Source organism: Melampsora larici-populina (assembly GCF_000204055.1).
Source record: "Melampsora larici-populina 98AG31 unplaced genomic scaffold MELLAscaffold_1, whole genome shotgun sequence".
Classification (NCBI taxonomy): Eukaryota; Fungi; Basidiomycota; class Pucciniomycetes; order Pucciniales; family Melampsoraceae; genus Melampsora; species Melampsora laricis-populina.
The window spans coordinates 271,077-283,495 of record NW_006768765.1 but is presented as its reverse complement, the minus strand read 5'-3'; the positions used below and the strand labels follow the sequence as shown (position 1 = coordinate 283,495).

Below are 12,419 nucleotides of genomic sequence, written 5' to 3'. Positions count from 1 at the left end.
TCGCTTAATCTTCATTGCTTTCTCGTCTTGTGAGCTATTGCTAGAGGATGACAACGACGACGAGGATTGAGAAGATGATGATGAGGATCTGGAGCGTGTCCTGTTTCTGTCTGATGAGGACGACAAAGAGGAGTCCGTGTCTGAGGAGCTGGAGGAGCCCAATGAGTCAGAGGCTCCGTCCGAAGAGTCTGAACTGGAAGGTGTGCTACGTCTCTTCTTTCTGTTCCTTTTCTTCTTCTCCTTCTCTTTTCCTTTCTTTCCTTTCTTCTCCTCTTTACCTCCTTCCTTCCCTTTCCCTTTCTCCTTCCTTCCCTCTTTCTCTCCTTTCCCCTTCTTCTTTGTTACCTCTTGTGGGTCTCCATACTTCTCGTCGTACAATTTCCTGAGCTTGACGACTTTAGAGTATTTGCCTTTGTTGATAGCCGCAATCATCTCATCCATCAAGGCTTCTTGGTCTGATAACTTCTTCCGTTTCTGGCTTTTCCCAGGCTTCTCTACGACTTGATTGATGCGTGTTCGGTGGAGCGGACAGACAGAGGGAAATAAATTGGTGTGTTAGGAAACGCGGTTCTGATCCTTATTCTTTCCTTCCTTTGGAGTAGGAAGGAAGTGAAAAGCGACAAATCTCCTTTGTCGAGATACCTGAATTCCCGTGACAGTTTCTAGAAGTGAGTCTCAATCACTTCTCGTCACAATACCTGAAACACTAACCTGAATTCCCGTGACAGTTTCTAGAAGTGAGTCTCAATCACTTCTCGTCACAATACCTGAAACACTAACCTATAAGGTTTGTTCAGGTCACAATATAAAATAAGGAAAAGGGTCGACGCGATGAGTTCAGTAAGATTCTTTTCCTTTCCGTAAGAAGACGGATCAATTTCACCTGAATTCCCGTGACAGTTTCTAGAAGTGAGTCTCAATCACTTCTCGTCACAATACCTGAAACACTAACCTATATAGAACAAAAGATAGAAATAGACAAGTACAAAAAGGACACTACTTGTTAGATGAAGAGAATAGAAAGAATAGACCAGTTGACTATGTATCTGACCTATAAGGTTTGTTCAGGTCACAATATAAAATAAGGAAAAGGGTCGACGCGATGAGTTCAGTAAGATCTAGCGTCGACAATGATTCAGATGAAAAAGAAAAAGATAACATCACAGTATGATAATTAGTAACAGTCATATTGAAGATCAAACTAATGGAGAGTAGAGACTATTGATGATAATGTAGTGAAGGGGTTGAACTTACTCTTTTCCTTTCCGTAAGAAGACGGATAAAGGAAAAGAGTATTAGCGCGAAAAGGGGGAGGCGCAATTTAAATAGGGATCATTTAAGTTTGAGTCTGACATCTTAAGTTTGAATAAAACTACTGTATTTTAGTATGTAAAGTGATTTGATACTTAGAGTCTTATTCACCTTTCACCACGGCTGAAACCTAGGTACGAGAGACTGAGGTGTCTCTCAACAGGAAGGGCCTCTGATGAGAAGGTTCTTGGCCTTCATCTGCTCTCTCTCTCTCTCCGACAGGCTTTTTAGGCCTGGAGGATTTAGTTGCAGGATCATCTGGGTGTGAGAAGGGGGGTATGCTTCGCCCGGGAGCTCTCGACAGGTTATATGGTCCTGGAGGCGTTCGGTTGCGGTATTTGTCATCCCGCGGTTGTGGGTTTGGGGGGGGGGGTTGGTCGTCCCTAGGTTTAGAGGTCATAACTCACTGCTATTTTTCTCTATCAAACCGTCTATCTGAGCTAATGTGGCGTTTTCCTCTAGGTACTCGAGTGAAGACTCCGAGTCCGAGTTGCCTTGATCCTCGCGTTTGAGAAAAGGTGAGGGTAGCTCTTCCTTTTGTCCTTCCGGGTCATCCTGCTGATCTAGAGTCGGCTTGTTTTGTCCCGCAAAGTGTTCCGTGTTGGTCTCAACTTTGTTGTTTTCTCTCTCCGTTCCATTCTCCAACATCCTGCCGTCCGGTTCCCCCGTTCCGTTACCGCCTTCCTCTACGTATTGGGTCTTCGACATCTCTTCTGTTGCTCGGTCAAAATTTGCTGGAGCTCTGGATGCCGCTCGCTTTGCTCGTTCTTCCTGTTTTCTTCTTCTTTTTGATTCCCGTTCCTCTCTTTTCTCTAGTTCTTTCTTCTGTTTCTCTTCTCTTTTCCCGAGGTTCTTTTGTTGTTTCTTGTAGAATTTTAAAAATTGACCACTATCCTCTTCTTCTATATGCATTCACAATTTCCGGTGAAGAGAGTATTAAAAGAAAATTTAGAATCAGAAACTTTGGTAGAAGTGTTCAAGAGAGAAAAGCTACTAGGCGAGAGAAATCCAAGGGTTATCACTTGTGAAGTGTCAGGATGAGGTGCGGTAGGCAGGGTGTGGGAGAGTGGGAGCGTGGAGAGGAGAAAATTCTGTTCTCTCACCTTGCACCCTTCTAAAGCCATGACTGTGGTACGACTAGTGTTCTTTCCCATTCATGGCTTTACCCCTGCCTCGACCTCTCCTGACCCTGTACACTCCTCCCCCAAAATGGACTCCAGAGATACCGTCTCAGGCTTTGGGTACTCTATCAATTTTTTGAGCTCTTTACTGTATGTAGGTTTACCTCTATACATCATCAAATAGACAGCATGTTGATGCTTCATTCTTGCCATTTTTATTAGGTGGCATATATGTATATTAAAACTTATGATGAGACTTTTAAAATTAAAATTGACTCTTTTGAAAAATAAAAATAAAAATGGTAGTTTCTCCGTGACTATGTGAACCAAAGAAATATGATTTTATTTTTTCTGGGTTTCAGATTGTTGGTTGTGGAGCTTAAGTACTTAGCTACACACTAGGCCTATAGCCAGGTTCTTAGGCTTATGCTAGGGGGTTGCCAAACACCAGGGGCTCATACTCAAGCACTCTGTTCCAGTATTGTGCGTGAGAAATTAGTAGGTCTTTCTTGGAGTTAATTCTGTAACACATGTATCTTCACCTGGGTATGTTGCATTTGCTAAGAAGTCTTTGTCTTTTATGAGACTGGTCTACCACAGTAGACTCTCACTCTCTTTAGTAGTCGTTTATTTCCTTAAAATTTCTGCAATTGTGGCTTTAATCAAGGATTCATCTAAATTTCACCCTAAAGACTGATCAAAATCCACAACAGTGACTCTTTAAGCAAGCTTTGGTTAATAAATCTTCAAAAAATCTTCAAGCTGGGTTAGATTTAACCCAGGCTAGAGATTGTCTTTCAAATCCGTGCCCACCAAGTCACAAGATTCATGTCTGCCCTTGAGTGCTTAGGTCTAAAGCACCCAAAGGACTTCAAGGTACAAATGAAGCAATGAACATAAATGAAATATAAATGAGATAAAAGAATATATATATATGAAAAATTTCACAAGAAACATCTTACAAATCTAGTATCAAAGGTTCTGCAATAATGATATTATACAACTTATTGACCTAGTTTCAAAGGTCCAAATAAAATATAATATAGAAAGGAATAATTAGTAAAACCACTATGAATTCTCTAGTTGACAAGAGAACAAAAGTAATTCAAAGAGCCAAGAACAGGCCAAAGATTCAAAGGGAAATAACCATATAGAAGTCAAGAGAATATACTCAAAACTAGCGTAGTAGAAAATCCTAGACTAGAGATCAGAAGAACTATAGATGATTAGTCAAAAGATCTAGAAATTCTCAGCGGGACATTTTACGTACCATTTCGATGAAGTAATCGGCAGGAGCCGTTTCCTTTTACTTTGACAGATAGATACGTAAAAGGATCTAGAAAGACATGCCCAACCGAGAATGGCAGAGTACAACTAAAAGAGCCGACATAGAATAAAACCATGGAACCAAAAGGTTCATTGAGTTTACAAACTAAGCTAGGTAGGAAAAGGAGTTAGAGCCTTTTTGTCTATGAGAGCGTCGCAAGTTGATAGAGAAGCTTACAAAAGGTATAAAAGGGTGTTCTCTTGATCAACGGGAGATGAGAGGCATTGAATTTTACCAATACTATCTCCAGCGGAAACCATTAGTGTTCCTTCTAAACAGCAAGTCCAGCATATTAGAACTTACTATTCTCTTGTGTTCCACTTCTCAAAGCAGCCACCTGATCCTTTCTTAAAAGAAATAGACATTAGTCAAATAAACGTACTCCCATCTTTCCATCTTCCTAGTTTGATCTTGAACCTCTAGTCCAGAATAAGTTCTGATATCTCTATTCAAATCTCTTGTAGTTACCTAGCTTAACTATCCAAGTTCAAATACCGGCACAGTCTGTTCCCCACTTATTGTTTGAATCCAGCAAAGAACCCTCTTCTTACCTTACTTGATCTTGAGTAAGTGTTTTTTCTACTTGGTCACTACCTTCAGTTCTCGCAACGCAAAGTTGTCCGAGATCCCTGTTATCCTAGGATACAGGCTACTCTAAGCCTTGTGCTTTAGAGAATTAATTCGGGTCTAAGGATAGACCATCCTCTTCTGTTAACAACAGTAGGCCCGGGTACTCTCCTCAAGGAAAATTATTTATATTACAATATAACACTACACCAAATCAATAATTTACCATGGAGTTTAGAAAAGTCAAGATGTAGAAAATTCTCAGCAATGCATGAGATGTAGGAAAAATTTGAAAAAATTATGGTTGAATCAGTCTGTGATTTCCCATAATTTTGCATATTTTTTCATATTTTTACCTTGAGTTTTGAAGTCGTTCCATAGAAAAATGATTTTGGGGTGTATTTGGTCAGAAACTCAAATTTTGTCCAAAACTACCCAGGCTTGGGCAGAAAGTTTTCAACACTCACAAATACAACTATTTTCTTTTGATCAATTTGGGAGTTGCACATTATGAAAGCCACATACTGGATCTACAGTTTCCATTTGGATGCTAAAACCCTTGCAGAACAGATTTATAAGCTTTTCTAGCTTTGCTGTTGGGGACAGTGATTGCTGTACCTTCTTCATTTTTGGACACACACCACTCATTCTAATGTGTATCTGGTAAATTAAACATGTAGCTTTCAGGATGGGCAGACATTCCAGATGTTGACACAAAATTCACAATTTTATTGGTATCACAAGGTTAATGCCTCCATGACTGCCAGTTTGGGACATAAACTGAGTTTCTGGCCTGATATACACTGCTGCCGTAAAAATCTGTAAAAATATGCAAAATGATGGGCACACACAGGGGAATGCAACCCTTATTTTTCCATATTTTTTGACCCCTTCCACCTTGTGTATAATTTTCTATGTCTTATTGATTTTCTAAACTCAGCGGTAAATTTGAAATCTGGAGTAGTGTAAGAAACTTACCCCTTGTTTAAATTGACGTGTTATACAGGTACAGTTGCTCCAGTCTAGTCACGACCAGACGCGCTCCGCAAAATCGAAATTCGATTACACAAAGTTATACACTAAACCTCTAGTGATAAACCACATGTAACAAGTCATTTATGGGCTCAATGGGGGGTGTTGGTGTCAGAAATGACTAATTAGTGAGTCAATCTGGTTGGCTGATTTTTTTAAAAAAAAATTTTTTTCCCGAGACCTCAAGATTTGGGTCTAGGTACCTAAGGGACCTAATGTTAAGTACTTAAGTACTAAACGTAAGTATTTAACTACTTAGATAAGCCCTTAAGCTGCTACTTAAGTACCCTGAGGGGTACGACTCCAATCACCTCTCATCGCAACTCACTGGGTGGAATTCGTGTATAAATTTAGGATAGCATTTGTATATAAAGTCAGGATAACATTCGTGTACAAATTTGGGATAACATTCTTGTATCTTATATATTGAGTCACGATAACATAAAGAGAATAAAATAAAAAAAGAAATCAAGGGTTGCAAATGAAATCAAGATTCATGGCAGCCTTACGTGGAATACATCGGTGTGAGCGGTATTGCTTGTCTTTGGCCATGTTCTCAGCTTGAACCCCAGTGAAACCGTCACTGAAATGCCATAAAATGCCATGAATTAGTAGATCTTGATGATACAAGACGAGAAAAAATAAACATACCAATAGATACTCATATGACGATCGACCTTTCGAAAATACTTTCGGATGGTTGATACCGGGCAGCGCTTGCGTATCTCTTCGAAGAGAGCCTGGCAATCCTTGAATGTTGTGGCTTTGAAGCTGTTGGCTCGATAGTCTTTGAATTAAAAAAATTAGTCAAATGTATAAAGTGGATGTTAATTGGAAACAGAAACACTTACGATGCTTGATGAAAGACCAGTAGAGCTCTATCGGGTTGAGCTCACAGTGAAACTTGGGAAGGAACAAGCATATATGGCCAGCCTCCTCGATGACCATCTGAAGTAATGGCTTTTCATTCGCAATGTCCAACTGCAAGCTCAAAACCTTTGAAGCACAGCAGTATGGATCGTCAGAGATGTTGATGGAGGAGGTGACTGGGGATTTGCCGTTCTCGTAAGCATCTTGTGCATCCTTTTCGCGTTGTAATCGGGCTTCTCGCGCAGCTAAATCTCGCTTTGTATTCGATAGTTTACATGTTGCACAGCATAAGACAGGTTTGTTACCTGATTCCTTGGCTTTGGCTTCGTAGAGGTCCCACAAGCCACGCTCGGCTAGGACACAACGGATTCCCTTATTTTTCCCAGCAAGATTAGGGTCTTGATAGTCGGCCGGATACACCATGGATTGAGGAAGACCTTGTTTTTCAAGAGGGATTCTAGGGTCGTCAGATGGGATCTCGGTATCTCGTAATGATGATTTCTTGCCGCCGGGACCAAGGTTCATGTTAGACACTCAAAGAGCGGAGGGCCCGTAAGATTCATGTGCTGAAGAACAATCGAAAATGAACACCCCCTGTGCATCAGGGAAAAGATAATTGAAGATGGGAATTGCTCGAGTTTTCACTTGGTCGATTAGTTGCATGCAATCCCACCAGGGATCACCTTTGCTTCCTGGGTAAGTAACTACAGCTGCATTGGTGAATGGAGGCAAAGGAAGTCATCCGTGTTCAGCTTCAGAAGTGAATTCAAGTCGGCCAGTGGTGGTGGCTGGTGTGATCCAGTCCGAATCGTGGATTAGTCTTCCATCGCTCTTCTTGCGCAGTTCTTGAGTGTTGTCTTTCATCCAGGCTTGTTTGGGTCGTTTGTTAGCATGAACCGTTGACTCGTCGTGGTAAAGAAAGATTGTCTCTTTCTCATCTTGAAGGACAAGAGGATCTGGAGCAATTGAGAGCTCCAGATCCTCTCCATGATAGACTCAAGAACACTTTTGAAGCTCAGCTATCATCTCTAGATATTTGTGGCGGTACGCGACGACATCAGGTCGTTCGTGCCCATCGAAGTACAGGCCTTTACTGTACTCGCGTGCCCGGAATCCTAAGCAATGAAGCCATCAATTGGCTGTGTTGACACAGGTGGTTTTGTCAATACCATGTTCTGGTAATGCAACAGTGTTGACGTGATGAAGCAGAGAAAGAGGAGAAAGCTGCAAGAGATGATCACCAAAAGTCAGCACTTGGAAACTTGTGTAGAAAGAAAAAAAGAAAAGATCGAATGCAACATACCTCTCCGGGTTTTTTAGATATCGCCCATGAATGAAGAGAGTTATAAAGGTTCTCATCATCAAGCATAGATTTATGTGATGAACCAAATCCTCGCTGACTTGTAATCAACTCCTTGAATTGTGAGACATTGATAGCTTGCTGTCGTATTTTCTTGGCGTGACTGACTCCCGTGGATGGTGTATTAGAAGACTTGTAAGTTACGGGTCGTCTGCGAATCGATGAGGCCGCAGTTAGAATGGAAGCAGTGGCGGAAGGTTCTTTTTCACCTTTGAGGGTGAGTTCCATTCGTCGTGAATTGTACTCTTGCAGGTCGTCAATGATAGCAGATGGGTATTTGAAGTGTGGATTTTGTTTTGCGTTTTCACGAGACTTAATTTCAATGAATAAAATGTCGGCATCTAATTTGTCGTATTGATCCTGGGCCGCTTGTTTGATTTTTTGAGGGAGTGAGAGTTTGGTCTTGCTGGATCAATAATTTTTGACACAAGCATCAATCCATGAATCTGATACAACTGCTCCAAGTCCATTTCCTTTTTCAGTTTCATCTTCATTTTCAGCTTCAGTTTCAGTTTTGGTTGAATTTTCATTTTCATCTTGATCGATATTGTGAATGTAATCAGAAGTAGTTTCAGATGATGCATTGCCATGATTAGGATTATCGTTAACAGAGGTTTTGAAGGTATCAGATGAGGCGATTCCGGGTGATGCGAAGGGAGCTGGAGCTGGATCACAAATAAGCCAGTTGTTAAAGTTGAACGTGTTGTTAGACTTGCCAAGAGCTTTTTCTCAGTTGATTCGGTATTGCCTCTTTGTTTCTTTTGGTATTTTTTGTGGGACAAGTTTTCTTGAATTAGGTTGAACACACGGCTTCTTATAGCCTTTGAGGATTCCACCGCTCTTGGTTTTCCGTTTACCAAGAGTTGGTTGATAAAAAGAAGGTCAAGTGAAAACTGGGAATAGAGCATTATTGATAATTTCATTATTAGATGCTTCATCATCAGAAGAATCAGCGATATCGGCTTGTGCGTAGAGTGGGATGTCTAAGGGATCCATGTCGTCCTCCTCGGTAAGATAATTAGGATCGATACGCATCCAATAAAGCTCAGAAGGTTGAAGAATGACAGATTGAGGAGGCTGAGGGGTTTTTGATTCCTCAACTTTGGAAATGGAGTCGAGTGGAATCATGATTGGAGGAGATGGTTGAAGAACAGTCTCTGAGTCATTGCCGGATATGAATTGAAGATCAGGATCCACAGTGATATCCGTGATTTCCGTGATTTCCTGATCTTCCAAGTCGGAGAGAACTATGAAATTCTTCGATTTTGCTGCACGAACCTTCTTCCATCGTCGTGCTTGAGCTTTCAAAGCTTTGGATTTATTTGCCATGATGTTAGAGTTTATGGGAAGTGGCGATAAAGTGACGATGCACTGAAATGTGGGGATAAAATGTGGCAATACAGAGGAACTTTCGCAAAAAAAACCTCTGCGATTTTTTTTTTTGGTATTACTGGGACCCCCTAACATTTGCGTCCCGGGGCCGGGGCCGGGGCCAGGCTCCAGTCGTGACTAGACTGGAGCAACTGTATAACTATCAACTCATATTCCCCGTAACCAGCGGAATACCTTAGTCAGGACCAATTACATTGTGAGTACTAGACCTCTCTTGTAATAAATCATAGCCTCCCTGAAAATTCACAACACTGCACTAATGCGCCGACCCGGTCTGCGAAACCCGGTCTGGTACCGGGGCCGGGACCGGGGCAAGCGGGTCTCGGCAAGATTTTGAGTGAATCCGGGTTGACCCGGACCGACCCGCTATTTTGGTAGGGGGGGCAAGTATAGGAGAAAAGGCTCAAATCAGGCCAAACAAATCTGCATTTCTTTAAATATCATGTATAAAAACTTTCATTTGTGTCTTTATAAGCTCATTGTGAGCTAGGTACTAGTAAACAAATATTTTCAGAAAGGAATTGAAAAGAAAAATAATGAAAAAAATAAAGTGATTGTAGTTAACACCTTGTACCAAGTCTTGAGGCATACAAGCGCTTCAAAGGTGTCAGATTTGAGACCGTGGCGACGTTTAGTGAGAACACGTCCTCCAGCTGAAAAAGCCCGTTCAGAAGGAGTGCTGCAGGCTGGAATTGAGAGGAAGATGCGAGCCATCATGGAGAGCAAGGGGTACTTCTTCACGTTTTCCTTCCAATAAACCAAGGGATCACGATTCCCTGGCTCTCGAGGTTCGGCAAGGTAAGCAACAAGTTCTACATCTAAAGTTCTCTTCTTCTTAGGTGCTGATATGAATGATCAAGGTCCGTCTTCTTCAGGTTGGGTGATTGCGTCCATGTCGTCATTGTCTTGCTCGGGGCTTGGGATAAATTGGCGAGCCTCATCCAAAAAGAGATCTCGCCAGTCCGCTTGATTGATGATTCCAGCTCGGAGAAGAGTGTTTGAAGAAAGCTCTTGATCCTTGCTGCGAGGGTCCAATAGATGAGCACAAAGATAGACAGGCTTGAGAATTGCTTTGTTGAAATAATTGGTGAGCTTGGTCTTCATTGGAGCAATGGCTGGGTGGATCGGATTGTTTTCTAACATGATCAAAGCCTATGAGGAGAATCAACATTAGAACTTATTGTAGATTAGAATGCAAAAGATAAAAAATGAAATATGTCTTACCTTGTCAAGCTGAGACTCGAGCCACTCATAGACAGGCAAGACAGCATCGATGCTTGTGTAAGTCAACTGAGAAAGCATATTGGTCGCTTTTTCAAAAGGTTCAAGGAATCAAACAAGGTGGGCAATCAATTCCCATTTGACCGGAGTGAGTTTAAACTTGCTCATATCTTGGTCTTGTGAGCATTTCAAATCAATGACATCCTTGAGTACCAAAGCTTTCTTGAGGGCGTTGAGATCAGAGTTCCATTGAGTTTCGACGTTTTGGATAAGACCAAGAGAGCGACCAAGTTCAGATTCAACTAGTTTTTCAAAACTTTTCTTGCGCTTCGGAGTCTTCATGACCGCTGTGATGAATCCCAAGAGTCGACTAAGGGCTCCAGGAGCATTGACTTGATTAAATGAATCATCTTTGAGTATATCTACTATGTCGACCAAAGTCGTCTCACCCAGCTTCTTTGAGAATACAGCTAACCCAGCCCGAGCAACAAGATTTATAACGTGGGCCACACATCCCAGTAAGTTTTTATCCTTCTCAAAATCTTTGATCTCATGAGCAATTTCTCGAGCCATCACACCGTTAGTCGAAGCGTTGTCAGCAGTGACACAATAAATTTTTGATTGGATGTTAAACTTGTCAAGACAATCAATAAAGTACTTTGAAAGGTTTAGACCAGTCTTTGGTCCGTCAATCTCTTGCATAGCTAATATGACTTCTTGCATTTTGAATTGATCGTCGATCCAGTGAGCTGTGATTCCAAGAATAGGAACGTGAAATCTTCACAATCAACAATGGCAGCCGGCAGTTTGCAGTTGGCAATAAGTTTGACCAGTTGATACTTGAGAGAATCGCGAGACAGCTTGGGAAGCTAGATGACGAGTAATTGAAAAATCAAAAGGATAAATGAATCAAAAATGAGATGATCGAAAGGATAAATGGAAGGAAAGATGAGTAAAAGAAAAACAACTTACCTTTTTCATCGTCCCAGTGTCAAGAAATGATTTGATAGCACCTTGTTGTGGCTCAGTTTTAGACTCGATGTTGTGATAACGCTGGAGATGTCGAGCTAGAGACTTGGTCCTCTGAGTTGGATCGGGGGTCATTAGAGCTCCACAAATACGAGTACTACGGGCAGGTTTTGCAGCCTGACACACGTATTTAGCAACACCTTGATGAACTTTGGTCTTGAAGTATTTCCAAACCCAAGATTTTTGATTCTGGGTGAGTTTGACTGCGTTGATTGACGTTTTCGACGTTTGGGACTGGGATTGATCTTCGGAGTCGGTTAGGATAATCGTGGAAGAAGGGCGAGGGAGTTTTGGCGGCATCTTCGGCGTGTTTGGATCGATTAAGTTCAATGGATTTCGCGGTAAACTTTAAAGTTCAATATCAAATGGGCCCCAGAGGGTTTTTTTTGGGTTTTTCCAGCGGTTCTCACTGAGTTAGGGCTACCGGACCGGGTCGGCCCGGCCTGAAGGGTGGTTTGGCCCGGCCCACCTCAGAATTACCGGGTTGGGGCCGGGTCGGTGCATTACACTGCACCTCTGCATGCACATCATATCAGATCATTGTTTAAACAGAAGAATGTCTGTATATCGAGGCTACAAGATCACAAATTGGCCTTGGAATTGAGAAGGATTAGGCTCTTGTTGAGTCAAGTCTTTCCAAGACAAGACACTTGAAGGGCTTAGATGGTACATGAAACCGCAAGGGTTTTCATTCAAATACAAAGAACCAAATGGCTGTGAATACATAGCTGTAAATACTTAGGGGATACAAAGTTAAAACTGGGAGATTTTTCCCAGTTTCCCAGTTTCCCAAATACCGCCAAAAACGTAAACTTAGCAAACTGGGAAACTGGGAGAACGTGGGAAAGTTCCAAACACAGCCTAAAACAAAAACTGGGAAACTGGGAAAAAAATCCCAGTTTTAACTTTGTATCCCCTAACTATTACTCAGACAAAAAATCACAGCAGTCATCTGTAACTTTTGTAGTCTAAAGTATGCTCTGGCCTGTTGTTGGTGCAAAACATGTTTTTTGGGTGATAGAGAGGGAGTTAGGTGGCATGTAAGAATTCTGAGAACAATAGAGAGGTTTATGATTGGTTTGAAGATGGGAGAAATGATGTGAATGTAGACAACTGGTGGTTTGAGTTCAAAATATTCAAACCCCTCTGGTGATGTACAACCATTTAATTATATTTTGGACATTTGTGG

At 41.6% G+C, this 12,419-nt stretch overlaps 1 protein-coding gene across 1 annotated transcript; it reads right to left on the bottom strand.

Moving 5' to 3' along the window:
* Positions 1 to 1,707: 1,707 nt before the first annotated feature.
* On the bottom strand, positions 1,708 to 2,019 carry MELLADRAFT_58328 (uncharacterized protein; the record flags this gene model as incomplete). Its single annotated transcript, XM_007403439.1, has 1 exon — positions 1,708 to 2,019. The coding sequence occupies one exon, from the start codon at positions 2,017 to 2,019 to the stop codon at positions 1,708 to 1,710; it is 312 nt and encodes a 103-aa protein (XP_007403501.1).
* Positions 2,020 to 12,419: the final 10,400 nt, after the last annotated feature.